Source organism: Diadema antillarum, unplaced genomic scaffold, assembly GCF_040938485.1.
Source record: "Diadema antillarum isolate AM-2024a unplaced genomic scaffold, OU_Dant_1.0 seq00000386_RagTag, whole genome shotgun sequence".
NCBI classification, from domain to species: domain Eukaryota; kingdom Metazoa; phylum Echinodermata; class Echinoidea; order Diadematoida; family Diadematidae; genus Diadema; species Diadema antillarum.
Window position 1 is genome coordinate 1,844,912 of NW_027271384.1, and position 17,662 is coordinate 1,862,573.

Consider the following 17,662-nt stretch of genomic DNA (forward strand, 5'->3'; position numbering starts at 1 on the left):
TGGATTACACTGTATACATTACCTAGTACATATACTAGCACTACAAATTATTATGGTACTACATGTACCTTTACAAGTACACAGGTGTTCACAGTTGTAGGTATTCATTATATAACATGCATGTCATGAGTTGATCCATTCTTCTTTATCGGAAATGCATGCAAACAAGGAACTTTATTTTTTTTTTAATCGACTACCAATTCAAGAAATAATTTCAATGTAAGTGCTGGTCTCTCTTGATAACACACATATCCTGTTGCAAAGTTTTTATCATTACTCAGAATCACATTGGTATTGTCTTAGGATACCATTACGTCATTCAAAAACAAAACATTGTTTTGATGACTTCATAATTATTATGAATCCTTAAACTATCATTCACATACTGCTGATCACGAACAGTACTCACACATTTCTGTAGCACTGCCAGACTCGGGGTATCCTTCCTACGGATTATGTGTGATTATTCACTACTGTAATATGCAGTGTACATCTACAATGCGCACTTCCATTGTGTGTGCTGTGCAAAGCCTAAGCCAAAGGCAAAGACTGACGACTCAGCTGTTGGCTATGTTTCTGTGAAGATAGCATAATTTTGAACTCAATATGTTCCCTAAGATTGGGTTCACATTCATAACATCCATAGCTGATATTTACATCTATATTCCTGGTACCCACCAAAGTGTCTTTTCATACACACCTTTCAGATTTGGTCTGAATTTTAATAACATCTTTCATGTGGCATTTCTGTTCCATGTAGATTTTCAGAGACTTGAACTCAATTCAAAATACCAGTTAATACTGGAGCCTGTGCAGTGTGAAGTGGACATTGCATTAAATAATGGTGGAACTTGAAATATGGTACACTCAAAATGAAGGCATCATCACAAAATTGAATCTTCTAAACGAATTAACACATTACAATATTTCTTCTAGTACTCATTCAAAAAATAGTTGTGTTGTGCTTTATGAGCGTAATACTTGTAAATGCTATGTACATCAAGTGATAAGATGAGTTAAGATATGACAACATCTATTTGTGTCCATCTGCTCTCTCAACCCGGCACATGGTATCATATTGCACTGCATGTCACTGACACCTCGAGAGTACAAATATCTGATTTGTATTTGAATAATGTATCATGGGGAAACCAAAGCATGGAGTTTAATGCTTCAAGCTTCACAAATGTAATACTCGTGTGATATCTTGCAGAGTTGAGTGTGAACAGGCATTCTATTACCATGCTAACAAATCTGGAACTCTTACCAATGCCCTGGAACTCTACCAGTATGATTTTTGTTGTGATACCTCAAGAGTCCTTAATGAGAGTCGTTCCTGATTCAACTCTTGGGTTTTTGCTCTTCTTTACAAAAAACTCCAATTACAGAGGCTCATAGATAAGAATAAAAATATGAATATCATAAGATCTGTTGTTCATTGGGGACACAAAATAACTTCCCTGGCTTGACAGTATCACATTTGAATTTGACTGACACCTGTACAACCATGACTTGTCTATCTAGATTTGCTTAATAGTATCACTGTGTGACTAGATTCACTTAATAGTGTCATTGTGTCACTGTGCAGACGCCTACATCCATACACATAGGCTTATAGGAATACCATACTACTAGAATTGTCTTAGTCGAATTAACATTGCACACAAAACATCGGAGTGATTCATAAAATCACATTTCCATGTGACCTGCAAATTTCCTTGAAAAAAAAAAAAAATTACACATGAGTCACAGTGCATTGCAAGTATGAATTCAGAAAACTACATTAATTCATGTTTGAAGGATTTGCACCAATCTATTCTTGTCTAAATATTATTCAATGTCCGATGCTGACCAATAGATAGGTAGTTTTAGAAGTCTTTGGCTGAGGCAATATATGTTTGCGCAGTTCAGATCGGCCAGTGTTTAATCAACATCCCCCAATATATTGGAATCTTTATTTATTCACTCTTAGCCATGAGAAACATGATGAAATGTAGAACTCAAGCAGCTTATTTGATATTGCTGGAATTCTACACCTTTCTACCATTTCAAAATTCACATTAAAAGTTGAACAAACCTGACTGAGAATGAGTGTGACAAAGAAAAGAAATTCCAAGATCAATTTATTACAAATATTCTAAAAATCTATAGCTCATGATAAGAGCATAAGCAGTGAGTGCGTACAAAACTGCATTGCTATCAACACCAAATCTTTGAAGTCACGCCACCACTTCAATCTAAAAATCGCAGCAATTATGTGTTTATTCAACTTAGAATAGTACTTCCTCTTTAAATCTGTAAAAACACAAAGCTCACATGTTCCATGTTCATCAAATGAAATAGATAAGCTGACATTTTCTTGACATTAGATGGAATATCTTCGATAAGAATCTATTACAGTACAGTGTACATTGTAGCTCACACACAATCAAGCTGCTACCTCTTGATTCAGCAGACACTACAACGGCCTCTTGCCCCACCCTCTCCCCCCTCTCTCTCTCTCGTCACACGAGGTCTCCCTTGTCCAGGTCAAACTTGGAGCGGAGGACGCGGACGGGTTTCCTCTCGCTCTCCTCCAGGCACGCATCCTCCTGCATCTCGTGGCGGTGGGAGAGGAGGGAGCGGAACCCCGCCTCGCTCAGCCCCAGGTGGGACTGTAGCAGCCGCGCCCAGTCGTAGGAGAAGGAGGCGATGGCCTCGTGGTCGAAGATGGCGTCGTCCAGCCGGTGGAACTCGATGAGCGGGTTGAACGGGGGCGGGCTGGGTGGGGCGGCGGCGGGCGGGTCGGCCACGGCCGGTGCTGTGCTGGCGAAGGATGGGATGGTCGCTGTCGGGTCGAACATGGGGATCGATTGGGGCTCGCCCGTTGGGAGGACGGGGGGTATGTCAAGGTGGTGCTGGAACCACGCCTAGGTGATCAGGCAAAGTAAAAAAAGAGGAATATAGTAAAAGGTGATCGACCGATGGTTCCTCACGCTCCAAATTGCAAAATAGTTTTACCTCAGACATGTTACATCAAGATGGAGCAAAAGCCATACTACCCTCCTAAATGCATTCTGCACTCCGGTATTCTAATATACCACATTTTGTGGTGAGCGTATCAAGTACCTGGTATTCATATTTCACGTCCATCAAACCACACCAGTGAAACTATACAAGTGTATCTACCATGTAATGTAGGATATGGAAATTAAATATGACACACTAAATTTTGTGCTGGATTGCACAACTGACACAAATCCTACATGAATACTTCAAACAGATCTTTCAGGGAAATCAAAATACGTTGTTTGACCTTGATAGAGATCACTGAAGCAATGTGAGAACTTTCATCACACCTGCTGTCTCCCCATAACAACTACACTTGGAACAAGAGTTCAACATTTGGTGACCAGTATCATTCATCTGAGAGGGTCATAGATTTCCAGTCTCTATCAACGATTGCAACAACTTACCAGATTATTTTTGAAGAGCTTGTTGATTTTCAGCAGCCCAATTGTTCCTGGAAGAGACAGACAGAAAGATGTATGACATTTGGGTAATGCTGCCAGACACAGGAGAGTTCCACTCTTCCAGCCAAGCAGGAAAGAATAACCATGGATATAGGATCAGTCCACACTACACCTCCCTCAAGCAGCCATTTCTCCCTCTCCCCCTTCCCAGGGAAAAAAAGGAAAAAGAAAATCATGGCTATACACAATATTTAATTGAGAAATATGCAAGTACCCCAAACTTAACCAGTTCTGTGACACATTCTATCCTTACCACTGGTGGTTCGGGTCACATGATCAGCCTGCAGGGCGTAGTACTCCTCCAAATAGTCCAAGTTAGTTTCATCCCAGCTGTAGTTTGTCAGCTGACCCAGTGATCTAATGGGAAATGAGGGAAAATCAAGTGTACCATCTCTTGGCAGCTCATCTTGGATGACACATACATTGCTACAGGAAGTATTGAGCAGATGTCATCAAGCTTCAATCGTGTTAACTGTCAGGATTCTTCTCACATCAACAATTCACTGGTCGATAAATACTGCACGCATGTGACATTATCACATACTTCAACTGCACTGGAGATCTGGATATTTCTCTCTTCAAAAATTTAATGAATTGTAAAACCCCACTGGAAATGCATCTATCATCATATTCAGCATCACCAGCAAAACTTACAAGACTGTCTAGAGTCAGTCAGTTAGTCGAAGTAGTCAAACACACAAATGCCACCTGATATATTCAAGTGGTGAGGAATACAGGTCACAGTCAATGAGTTGACTTTTTCTTGCTCTGGCAGACGAGGAAACTGCTTACGAATTGATAACAAGTAGTAGGTCTCAAGGCTTCTATTCACTCAAGCTAGTGGCAAGATAATTCTCATGGACATCACATGTGTGCAGGAGAGCACGACTCCAACTACAAGCTTGCAATGGATTGCTCACAAACAATTTTTTGTTCTACTTGCATTCACGCTCAGTGTGCACACTCACTCGTTGCCAAGGTGATCGATGATGATGTCAATCTGCTCCTGCAGCCAATCAGAGTGGAGCTTGGTGAAAGTGTGAAGCGGATTGGGCAGCTTCTCCTGCGTGCCTAGCAAGGGAAAAGCGAAAACAAAACAAGGAGACAAGATTCTAATAACGTGTGGAGCAAGAATTTCTCAACGAAGCCAAAAGGCACAATGTAACACCATGATTTGTAAACATATAAATCATTGAGTCCTGTTATATTATCATCTAGTGGACATACTAAATAACTTTCCTTCATATTGTCGCTGGGGCGACAAGACCTCGTATCTACAAAATGTTAAATGTTCGGGAGAGCAAAAAAACATGGCAGCCAAAGCACTATATCAAATGGGATAGCCTTTCATTTGACATGCCATGGTGACTTCACTTTTGGGGTAAGAAAGCTAGGATTTGGAAAGGACATCACTGAACTGACTATCTGGCCATTAATTAAAGAAAGTCATTTTTATCAAAATTTGAGATACAAGGTCTTGTCACCCCAGCAACGAATTCTGTTTCTGTCACTCTAGTTTCTCTGTTCTTTTTGTTTATTTATTCATTCATTTTTGGTTGCATTCTTGCATCGGACTCCAGAATTGTTGAGTGAGACAATTTCTTAATGAATGGGGTGGAGATGTACTGAAAAAAAAAAATTGTGGTTATTTTCAAGTAACCTTCAAGACACAAAATATGAAGTTAACTGCCAGGCAAATTCTTACTCTTGGTCTTTGTTTGCATTTGTTTTTGTTTATGAACAGAGTGCACATCAGACTTCCACAAATGTGATGTCTGATGACACACAATTATCTAATTATGGCAATGCAATTCTGTTCCTAACTCACCTTGATTCCCACCCATCTTTGGTTAATCTTACACAGAATTAATTCACCATAGACGTTTCCTTTCTTCATCCCTTCCTGTTATTAATTTGGGAATGACATCTCTGGAAACTTATCATCCAAGAAAAGGACGAACAGACTTCCCCAATCCCTACTGATCACCTTAGCTTTCATGAAGGAGTGTTTATGCCTGAGCGGGCTGTCTAGCTACTGATTAAGGTCAAGTTTAAAAGGTATTTATCAGAGTGCCAATTAAATTGCTTGGCAATTTATAACAAAGCGCAACAGCACATGAAGGATTAAATGCCTTACTGTGGTTTGACGTTGCCGTTAGCGACAGAAAAGCATATTCTCCTAGCTGTGCAAAGGCCTTGATCCCTGCATCTGGAATGGAATCTCCCACGATCTTCTTTACTTCTGCCTCATCCGACAATGTGGCCGACACACAGCTACCTATCACCTGTACAGGATGGAAAAAATTAGATTGCAACAATAAGGCAAGACCGTCCTGTGTTAGGATGTGACTCTTTGCAATGTTTCACAATTTTACTAGATTATAAACACTTTTCTCGTACTTTACTTTTTGCTGCAAAGGCATGAATTTGAAAAGAATTCACATCTTTACAGCTGTCGCCTAAAACTACTGACCTGAGATTGATATCATGGCTCTCTCGGAGAGAAATGACAAGAAATTATGCCTCGACGAGATGAGAGGTGAGACAGAAACACAACCGTTATCATGTTCATCATGAGATTTTGCACCGAAAATTTCTGACCATGGATGATAGATATTGACCCCAGCAGGTGCCAATCAATCCCAAACCAGGGGCTGGGGGGAAGAAGAGGAGCCACACCCACCTGCAAGCCGACACAGCAGTGGGCGGAGCGGATGCTGTTCTCCCTCAGCTTCTCCTGCAGAGAATAGAGGAAGATCTTCAGGGGCGTCGGCAGGGCGATGCAGTCCTCCGCGATGCTGGACAGCAGGAGCTTGAGGGCGGCAAGGGTGGCATCTTTTTCTGCGCCGAGACAGAAAGCGATAGATAGAGAGAGAGCATGAGGCAGAGAACAAATTTCAGCAACACTCACATGGAATAGAAATATCTCTCTCTCCCTGATAGGGCAGACTTGAAATGTATCAAAAGTGGTAGGGCACAGATGCTGATATAGATACTTTTGACAGCATTAGAAATCTTAACTCTTTCGAAGCAAAGTTGCCAAAAGATGGTAGGAGAGCAGGATTCGATTCATCTGCATAGCCTTTGCACTACCCAAGTTGACCAATTGCTCACTCCTAGACTTTGTATGTAAGAACTGAATCCATCACTTTTTGTATGGCTAGCAACAGCTTCAGGAAGAAGTATGCAGAGTCAAAATATCTCTTTCTGATGGGAGAATAGCTGAGCATCATTTGATTTGTCAACATGCAACTATCATGTAAAGGTCAATCAAGCCACACACTACCTGTTATACCCCTCATTTGACAGTTTCCCTGGTGATTTTCATCTTTAATTTTTCATGTGTGATCTCGCACACAAATGGTGTACATCAAACTCAGAATTTGCTACAAGAACAAGTGACAAATGTTTATATCGATACATCAATTACATAAATTTCTATGTATGTTGAAGACTGTACACCTCTCTGAGATCTTTACTTCGGGTGTGTTCGTTTGTTTGTTTTTTTCAACGATTTTCATCTTCAAGGGGTAATTCCACAGTGAAATGAATGAATACATTACCCAACTTAGAATGAGACAATTTTGATATACATTGTAACATGCATTTCCCATAGACACCTGCTCAAGTGTACTCAAGTCTAGTCTTTGACGGGTTGATATAAGGGTGTCCCCTGCTTCTGAGGCTAAATGATACATCAGCTCACCCTGCTTGAAGGTGCTGGCGGCTGCTGTTCTGTGCTTGGGTCGGCAGCCACAGGGGAGTTCCCCCAGGGTCTCTAGAAATCCTGTCATCTCCACCACGTTCCTCTTCTTCAGCAGCACCTCAGCGGCCTGGCAGACGCCCCTAGGGTTCGAGGGAGCAATTGTGGTCAATTTGACGATGACAAGATGGGTAAGCCCTCTTGTACATCACTATCAAATAAGGCCAGCCATTTGTTCCAGCTATGCTCAACACAGCAGCCACTTCTCAGCTGTTATAATTACAAACTGATATCTACGTTCTTCCATAATTCAAGATCAGCTCAAGTTTATCTACATATTTTTTGGTTTTAGCTATTGTTTGTCATTTCTGTATTGTATTACATTTGCCTCTTCCTGGCGTAAATGAACTTTACGTCTATATTTTGTTGTAAAATATCATCTACATGCATGTATTGTGACATAAAGTCACAATACATAGATGCGGGACACCTGACATGAGAAAAGATATCATACTATATGCAACATATGTTTTCATGGTAAAATACCATGATATGCCACTAGCTACAGGCAATACTGCACTCGGCATGACACTATATGATAATTTCTCATACCTACTCTCAAATTTTAAACTACTTTGCTTGCTCCAATGATATAATTCTTTAATGCAGGAGTTTAATTGCAAAGAATTTTGCCAAAGGCATGAAAAGCAAAAGAATAAAATAAAAAATAAATAAAAATGAATAAATTATGATGCAAAGAACAAAGAAGCCAATTTACCTTGTAATAAAAGGCTTGAGGACAGTGAAGAGACAGGCAAGCCAATCTGGGACTGAGGTTGTCTTTCCAGGCAGACTGTCATAGCGGAACATGGGCCAGTTATCCTGCCTGTTTGAAACGAACAATACATGAACACTACAATGTCTGAAGAAAACTACCACAATGTCTCATTCATTTCCATCAAAGTGTTGTAAGGAAGGTTTGTTTGTTTGTTTATTCATTTTTTTACTCTGTTTTCATCTTCGTTTTGCTTGTTCATTTTTCTTTGTCAGACCACACACTACACATGAGTTATGCATTATTTCAACAAACGATCTTGCTTATGAACGCAGCAAATTCTTACTTCAAGCAATACCACTGAAAAGCATGGCAAAGCATTGCACAGACAGCAAAAACATGCTGCTGAGGTGCAACAACTAAAGTTGTGTTGAATATACCCTGTAGAGACATTATTTCTTCTTCTCACCAATTTTGTAGTTGAATTGTATTTTATATATATAAATCATGCATACTGAAGCTGCACAATAAGAATTCCCAACTTTTTTTTGATGAAGGAAAAAATAAAACAAGAAGAGAACATTCTACCATCTGCCAGAATAGGCATTCAGGCAGGTGGCCATTCATTTAACAGTTGTCAGGCAAAGTGTTTTAGTTGCCCTGAGCAAACACAGCGGGCAAGCAGGTTTGCAGCATCCAAGCCAAGATTGATGCAACTCGGCTGCGAAGCCAAAAAAAAAAAAAAAAAAATGAGGCAGGTTGCAGAAGCTGTGGCTGCACATCTTGTACAGAGTCAATTTTTCCATACTTTCAGAAGAGATAATTAACCTGTCTCTGACAAACTCACCCTAGTTAAAGTTGATAATGTGGGCTGCACACCTTGGAAACACTCCATTTCATACATTGTAAATATTACACAGAACATGAAAAGTAAGTGCATCCCTGATGAACATATACCAACCACATTTGAGGGAGCATTTCAGCTGTAAACCATGGACAAAGCCACACTGTGCCACATCTCTAGATGAAGCGAAAGTCGAGACGTTAATACATCAAAGCTCACCTTTCGATGACGGCCATGAGTACAGTGCCGAGGGCAGTGGGGTGGTCATTACACAGGATGAGGACATCGATCAGGGGCTGCAGGATGGTGGAGACCTCGTAGCGGAGGGAGCCCCCAGTGTTGGACATCATCAGGGATGCAAGGAGGGCGTCCCGAGACAGCAACGTCTGCATATTGCAACCAAACCACATTACTGGATTTAGTGCTTCTAGAGTGACAGAGTGACATGCCCAGCTTTGACTTTCTCTGGAGAAACTTCTCTGGAGGAAAGGAAGTCAGTCATTTACAGTTGATTGCTTTATTGCTGTTGATTTCTTCATGCGACTTGACAACAATCTGCCTAAATTTCTGTTTAGTTTGGTCATGCCTATGATGAAAAAAAATGTTAAAATGAGGAAAAGCAAATAATACAGATAAATGGATAATTACAAAATATGATTAGACAATAATAAAGGCCCCATAGGTGGGGGCGGGGGGACCAGCTACCCCATCCAAATACTCACCTGCAGGGTCAGGCCATGTTTAGGGGCCGGCTGGTGGGCTAGAAGTTTGAGGAGGATGAAGGATGCGATCTTGTCAGGAAGGAGGCTCCATCTGAAAACACCCAAACGCAGCATTGGATCAGCATCATTACCATGGCAACAGCTCATACTGTACTCTGGGAGGAGGCACTTCGGAATCAAGCACTAACAAAGTAGTTTACGCTTCAGGAGTGCCATTCGAAGAGTCAAATGGAAAGAGTCAAATTCCTTCCTTAGTCAGTAGATGGTTGATGAATCTCCTTTATTAACACTACTGTGAAAATGCACTGCCTTTCAACACACATGTAAAATGTGCCATGTCATTATGACAATACTAAATCATGGAATGATGTTCCACACAAGAGTTTAATGTTGATACTAACACAACTGTTGTCTTTGATTATCAGTTTGGTTACTGCAAAAAGTAACAGATTCTCAAAATCTACTCCTGAAATTGGTGTGAAAACATTATAATGGTTTGACTAGATTCATACATTAAGATGATGGTACTCATCTTTTCTGGTAAAAGAGCCTATAATTTGGGCAAGTTTATTGTTGTGAGAAACATCTGTGCAATTAAGAAAAATTTTACCCCTGCTCGAGTTGGTCAAACAATCCAGGCCTGATCCAGGCCAGCCACAGCCGCTGGTCACTCAAACCATTCCCGTTCCCGTTCCCGTCCTTCCCCTCTCTCCCCGAACTGACGCCCCTCTGCACCGAGGCGGACGCCTTCCTCTGGAATCCCTTCTTGAAGACCTTGTAGAGGTCTTGGAGCGGGGAGGAGACCACGCCCAGTGCCGCCAGGAGGCAGGTGGCCGAGTTGTGGATGCTGAGGGGGGCGGAGTCGGAGGGGAAGTGGGGCGAGCCGGAGAGGAGGGAGGGCGGGGACAGGAGTTGGAGAGGGGTGCCACTGGCCGACCAGAGATGGGTCAGTGTTGAGAGCAGGATGGAGGTGATGTCAGACCTGGGATACACAGAATGAATGAAGTGAAAATTAAGCCCAGCTTGGGAGAAGAAGATACTCACTGTTCACATAAAAATACACACACAAACACACAGTAACGCACAACAGATATTGATGCTGATGACTTGACTTTCATGTAGTAGGCAAGTTCCGGAATGCAGAATTTATTTCATATATTTTGGAAAGTTTCATGCACATTCTAACTTCAACTCAATTTTCATAATCTGCAAAAACAAAAAATATTGAAATAAATGAAAGTGACAAAATTTTAATACTTGACGTAAAATCAATTAAGTTAAAATAAAGCAAAAATGGAAATTTCCAGTAAAAGGTGAAATATATGTTCAGTTATTTCATTCAAGGTACAATTGTGATAGCATCAAGAGACATTCCAGTAAACCAGCTGTGATATAACTCTGTGATTGCTAACAGCCCTGATAAAGATATCAAGAAATCAGCTCCACAATACAATTAGAATTGACAGAGATGATTTTATTTGTGACAATTTTCATAGGTTTTGTCCTCCTTTTATACCTCCTCTTACCATTTTGAAAATCAGGGGCCCATTTCATAAAACTTGTCATCAGTGACAAATTGTCATAGATGTGACAAGCTACTGAAATCTTTGCATCTGATTGGCTGAGAGAAAATTTGTCATAGAAATGTGGCAGTTGTCACTGATGACAAGTTTTATGAAACGGGCCCCAGAACAACTGGAAAATTATTTTTCTTTCACAAGTTTTTCCAGATCACTTTAGCTCAGAGGTTCTGTCATTCTTGATGCCCAGATCAAATGAATATTACTATGGGAACAAGAGCTGCATTCTTGCTAGCAGACCTCTTTCATAAAACTTATGTCTTCATTTATTCAAAGAGGAAAATCCTTCCTTAGACATGAATATTTCTCTTTACAGTTGCTAAACCCACCTGAACTGCTGTGTTCTCTTGTAGGAAGGCTGGGCCCGGCTGTAGCGGTACGACAGCTGAGTGAGGGACTCGCTGAAGATGGTGGCAAACACATCCTGAGCAACGGCTGGAGGAGTGAAGGAGAACATCTCGTATCTAAGGCGCTCCAGATACAGGTGCCACATCTGGACAGAATAGGAGCAGCGCTCATCCTGGCCAAGGCAAACAAAACAAAACAAAACAAAAATCCAAAGGGAGATACTCATGAGACACAGAGAAGCTCTGTGACTTCTTTGAATACAGGTTTATATATGCTTTTTTCAGATGGATTTTAGGTAACTTTAAAAACTCAATGTTTTCCTTCTGTTTTGCGGTGATGATCTGGGACTACTTTCACTAGTACAAGAAATATCATTTAGTAAGAGACCCTTCCACTGAGACTTCTTTGACATAGTCACAGTGTAAACAAAGTCATGTGAAATACTGTGATAAGATGATGGACATCTTTTTAAACTAACAAGAAAGAAAACAAGAAGATTTAAGAAGATTTACAACTGTGACAACTTGTGCCTAGCTAGCAGTGCTGTCGTACACATCTTTGGATCAAGTTGTGATAGGTGTGTCAATCCTAAATGATGTTGCCCACGAGTCTGTTTACCTACCTCAAAGAATGGTCGCTGGTCGGCCCAGTGATGGCTCTCCGCATCGTGCAGTATCACCGTGGAGATGACGGTGATGTGACTTGCGATGACCTGCTGTCTGATGATGGTCTGCAGCTGACCAACCTGCTTCTCAATGCCGGCCAGTGAGCGCCTGTAAAGAGTAGCACAAAGGAATTACTTCTACAGCCCTTAAACTTTGAGTGTCAGTATATGGCACACCTCAACAATCTCTCTTAACACAGAGCAGTTTACCTCTATAGCCCTTAACCCTCCAGGTGCCAGTGTATTGCACACCTTAACAATCTCTTTTAACACAGAGCAGTTTACCTCTATAGACCATATGGTTCAAGAAGCAACAGGAGGACTTTGAATACCAATGTAGTCAAGTACAATCCTTTCATTACGAAAGGCTCTAAAAAGAATCAAGAAACTTCTTTGCCTACCTTGATGTGGTGGGAGCATATGACATTCTAGGGCATGCTCCCTTTTAGTGTTCCCTTTGTTTTAATAAGTTCCAAAAGAAGGGGAAAATATTACTTTATCCCTTGAGGAAGAGCTGATTTTTTGCTGTAGCACACATATCCCACAGACACCTGCCAAAGTACACTCGGAACTAGTTTTCAACAGGTTGAATACACTAAGGTCCCCAGAAAGAGCAGCTATAGCACTGACAATGCCACCCTGGCTATTCTAGAACTAAAAGAGCATCACTACAAAGCTAACTCTCCCACTCCCTTACTTGGCATCCTCCTCCTGAAGCAGTCTCCCGTAGCGAGCTAGCTCTTCCAGGACCCAGGCGGTGGAGGACAGGAGGACACACAGGTCCTTGTTGGCCCCCTGCTCCTCACTGGCCTGGCTGTAAGACTCCAGGAGCTGGAGGGGTTACAGGAGGGAAAGACAAGTCATAAGGTATGACATCATTCAGCGGGTAAACCAAACTTGGATGTACCTTGTCGCAATACATGTAGCTCGTTACAAGATATTTGACTTTCCTACAAATAGCAATTAGCAATGTCTTAACAAAAGTAGTCCATCTCAGGTGTCAAATGCTTGACGTTTGCGCAGACAAAAAACCCTTGGTAGTAAAACTGTTTTGAAAACATCACTCTTTTTTTTTCCATAGAGAGATCAATATTGATACATTTAAAAAACAACAGTACAAGTTAGTCAGCATAATGCATCTTAAAAAGACCCAAGATAAACAAGGTACAACATACAATGCTTTCAACAAATATCACTAGCAAAATTAAAATGTGGCATAACATCTGTTTCTTTCCCAGGACAGTGCGAGCAAAAGTTGTCGACAAACTCTGGCAATATCCAGCAGGTAATAGAAATCTATTATTATAAATGACTAGGATCCCAGACAAGCATGACAGATTGGCAGATGCTCAATTGGTAAGTTGCTATTGTAGTGTTTGTATTATGGGGCTATGTGGCACTATAAAGGTGGTATATCATATTCACCAGCGATAAGGCCACAATGCCAGATACTGTAAAACAAGGAATGTTCGCGTGCATTTTAATTTCGCGAATTTCGCGGGCGCCAAGATTCGTGAAATCAGAATGCACGCGAAAGTTCTTGTGCACACTATATGCATTGAACGCCAGTGCCACTTCGCAAAAATTTCATGCCACTAAAAAAAGCTGTCGGCTCCAATTTGCGAAAATTTCACGCCGCGAATATATCATGTTTTACAGTAAGCCACATCCTGACTTTGGTATGAAAAACAGAAAAAAAAATCAGAGGGACTTTGTTCTGATCAAAACTTTTCTACGTCATTTCTTACAAGAAACTTCGTTGTTTCTACATGTTTCCGCACGTTTCCTAACAATTGGCACATTGCATAGTCCCATACATGAATATGTGTTTCGGTCAGGCAGGTTGGAAAGACAATACAATAATTTGCTTGTGCTGGCGCATAGGCTTCACCCCGACTTTACTGCTTTATGTTTGTTTTTTTAATAGTGCGGCCTTATCGCCGGCAAATACGGTAGTCTACAAAGTCTAAAAACTTTGATCCCCGGACAGGCTAGTTCAGAGAAGAGACAAGATCAATTGCAATTTCCGTCATGGTAAACCAATTAGTTTGTAGAGTTCAACTCTCATTATCCCCTTCACACCAGCTACTCAGAATCTGTGTCATCCATCAAAGTTACGCTTATTTGCATCCCCACTACCCAAGCTCATGTCATCATTTCCTCTATGGATCAGATGTTTGCAAATCATGAGAGCTTGCGAAAGAGGGTGGCAATAGCGCATTAATCTTCCTACCTTGGTCAGATGCTGAGCAATTTCTTGCATGGAGGAAACCATCACCTCCACCACAGCGGCCCGGATGGGGAGGAGCACCTTATCCGTTACCGTGGTGACCAGGGGCAGCACCGAGTTGACGAACTTGCACGCCAGCGCTACACTCTGTCGCACAAAAATCACGGAATGGAAGCAGGCAATAACAACAATTACGAGGTCTTACAAGTGAGAAGCTCTGATCTAGATATTTCTATTATGCTGATAATGCCATCTCCAGATCATTGTGAAACATATTTAATCCACTAAATTGTGCCGCTGCATTAGAAAAAGGATGCACAATAAGATGTGAATGAATATGTATGTACAAATATATATACATATACATATACATAAAGATATAAATATAGATATATATCGTCGCTGGGGTGACAAGACCTTGTATTTGCAAATTTGGTGAAAATGACTTTTTTGGATTAATGGTCAAATAATGGGTTAAATGATGTCCTGTCCAAATCCAAACTGTCTTACTCCAAAAATGAAGCCACCACGGCATGTCAAAGGAAAGGCTATCCCATTCGCCACAGTGCTTTGGCTGCCATGTTTTTTGGCTCTCCTGAACATTTGACATTTTGTAGATATGAGTTCTTGTCACCCCAGCGACGATATGTCCCCCTCTCAGAAGGCATAAATGAAAATATTGTCTGGGGTGTATATCATGCAGAGTTTGAAATGATATATCACTTTTGCAGCAGAAAGGTATTCCTGTTATTTCCTCCATCCAAAGATTATTAATCTCTTTATCTCTACTATCTTTAATATCAAAACATATTATGAATACTTTTATTTCATATGGTACATTCATGGAGAATGTGAAACTTTCACTCCAATGAGATATTCTATTTATGATATATTTGATTTATGGTACACAGAAATTGTAAAATAATGATCTTACCTGGCATGTGAAGTAAGGCTGAGTTGGATTTCCATCATATACTGGATATTCAAAATGTAGAAATAGGAAATAATGACAGAAATATACCAAATTTCAAACATTTTTTTTCCTGGCATCATTGTAAGCAACACTCAGTATCTAACCTATGGCCTCATGAAAACTGCCTTTAATTCTAACCAGAAGAACTTGCCAGAGAAATTTTTCTTTTGTTCACGAGGAGCTCACCATTTCCACTAACTACTCGCTAATATATTGAATCATTTTGGAGCCATACTCAATTAGCTTTTTACAGTATGTACATTCCTAGAAACAAGTAGCTGTGATGTGATTTGTTTTTGTACACTAATTGTAAAAAGGTCAATTGGAAACAAAGTTTCTATGTCTTATCATAGACCAATAAAGCTGAATCTGAATCTGATATGAACCTGATTTCACACGTCAATATGGGCTTCATGAAAATGATACCACTGTTCTACATCAAGGTTGTGATTCATATTCAAAGGGAACATAATCAAACAATCAAAATATCATACATTCTTTGCACTGAAGTGGGCACTTGTTCCAGGCAACTTACATTCAATTTTATGCAAAAGTTTCATGAAATGATTCTGAATAGTAAAATTGTGAAATTCCTACTACGAAAAATTCTTCAGACATTACAATATTTGTGCAAAAGCACTTTACAAGTGAAATACATCTCCTTAAATTTGCTATTGTACCATGTGTGTCTAATTGAGAGAATTTAAATGAAGATATTGTTCCTGGTTTGTCATTAGTGGCACTGTAACAAAAAAAAAACAACAACAGAAGAGTGAAATTACTGACATTTCATCCATCTGTTGACTTCACTTTGAAGTTTTGTTTGGAATGCTTCTCCTGCTAAAATAACCCTTCACATTGATCAAAAGTGGAGGCTGACCGAGAAACTCACCGCACTCCACAATGTTGACCTTCTTCTCCGTCTTCATCCTTTCCATCTCGCGGGAGCATTCCTCCTTCAGACCATCCTCCGCCAGCTTGGTGATGCTGCGGATGACCAGGGAGGTGAAGTTCTCCAGGAGGCTGGACCAGTCCCAGCAGTTCTTCTGTAGCCATTGTAAACACCATCAGGGATCATAACTTTTATGCTATTCATATCATCGATATTATCATCATCACCATTATCATCATTAACATCATCATCACCATTATCATCATCATCACCATCATCATCACCATTATCATCGCCATCATCTTTATTGCCATCATCATCATCATCATCATCATCATCATCATCATTAGCATTATCATTAGATGTAGCTACAGCAGCATTGTCATAGATGATATTGATACCATTATTCTCATAATGATAATTTGAGAATAGAAGGGAAGGATATCATGATTACCCTTTAGGTCCTTTTGAGAGACAAAAAGATAAGTAGTGTTAAACATGAACAAATTGCTGCTGTTGTGATATTCATTTACACAAAAGTCTTCAAGAGGAATTGAAACTAAATGTAAAGCATTTTTACTTTAGGTGAGTTTCTAGCCCTAGTATGTTTACACACAAAGCTAGAAAACAAATAATCTGAATAGTGTATGTCCGATGGTATATGGATTTCAAAACAATCATCAACAAGACTATTGCTTTTATCTCCAGCAAAGTGCTGAATTTCAGACACTTTCAAAATGGCAGGCAGTGCCTAAAAGGTAAATATCAGTACCTCCATTTCAAGCATAGCCTTACCTGCTGAGTAGATGTGTCCAGGGTGGGGCTGGACTTGTGCTTGCTATAGTCAGACCCCACCATGCCAGGCATCACACCAAATGGGGGCGGGATGGCCTCAGGGAGAACGCCCCTCCCTGTGTAGTCCGAAGGCATTCGGATCTCCCGGGCTGAGCCGCCATCTCTATTGTGCTTCAGGACTCCTGCGAGGAACAATGAAAGAAAACAAATCACCGATGATGATGGAGACATTTAGCCTTCATAATACACTAATGGTACACAGTGTTTTCTCCTCCATCTCCTCTTTTTCCTTCAAGTTGAAAAGTGTATCTTCCATTTTTATTATAGTTTCATGTGAATTTGTTCGACAATTTCCCTCACTAAAATCAGGTAATGATTGCAAGGGATCATTTCTAACAAGCCTAACGTGCGCTTTTCATGATCCCTTCATTTAAGACATGGTATGATAAATGCAAGTTTGAATTTATAAATGCTGTTAGTATGACTTGAAAGGGCAATAAATGAATGGTGAAATGATGATGCCATGCAGATGTGCTTCATCTACACTGTAGCCAATGCCTGAAAACACAAACTGCAAGCTGTGTATGGGACTTCCACACCAAGAAAGACACAGCTGAGATTGAA

The 17,662-nt window shown here is 40.5% G+C and overlaps 1 protein-coding gene across 1 annotated transcript in view; it reads right to left on the minus strand.

Annotated features, from left to right (window-relative positions):
* Positions 1-2,293: 2,293 nt before the first annotated feature.
* LOC139731890 (uncharacterized protein KIAA0825-like) overlaps positions 2,294-17,662 on the minus strand; it is a 29,194-nt gene continuing 13,825 nt past the window's right edge. The window contains exons 8-25 of the mRNA XM_071642766.1: positions 17,039-17,220; positions 16,244-16,397; positions 15,313-15,353; positions 14,382-14,525; positions 12,846-12,979; positions 12,107-12,257; positions 11,466-11,656; positions 10,167-10,538; positions 9,557-9,647; positions 9,054-9,220; positions 7,994-8,101; positions 7,219-7,358; positions 6,196-6,353; positions 5,650-5,797; positions 4,481-4,583; positions 3,766-3,869; positions 3,456-3,502; positions 2,294-2,909 (exon numbers count right to left, since the gene is read on the minus strand). Of these exons, the coding sequence (XP_071498867.1) occupies positions 2,505-2,909; positions 3,456-3,502; positions 3,766-3,869; positions 4,481-4,583; positions 5,650-5,797; positions 6,196-6,353; positions 7,219-7,358; positions 7,994-8,101; positions 9,054-9,220; positions 9,557-9,647; positions 10,167-10,538; positions 11,466-11,656; positions 12,107-12,257; positions 12,846-12,979; positions 14,382-14,525; positions 15,313-15,353; positions 16,244-16,397; positions 17,039-17,220 (2,840 nt within the window). The 3' untranslated portion in view covers positions 2,294-2,504. The remainder of the gene's footprint in view (positions 2,910-3,455; positions 3,503-3,765; positions 3,870-4,480; positions 4,584-5,649; positions 5,798-6,195; positions 6,354-7,218; positions 7,359-7,993; positions 8,102-9,053; positions 9,221-9,556; positions 9,648-10,166; positions 10,539-11,465; positions 11,657-12,106; positions 12,258-12,845; positions 12,980-14,381; positions 14,526-15,312; positions 15,354-16,243; positions 16,398-17,038; positions 17,221-17,662) is intronic.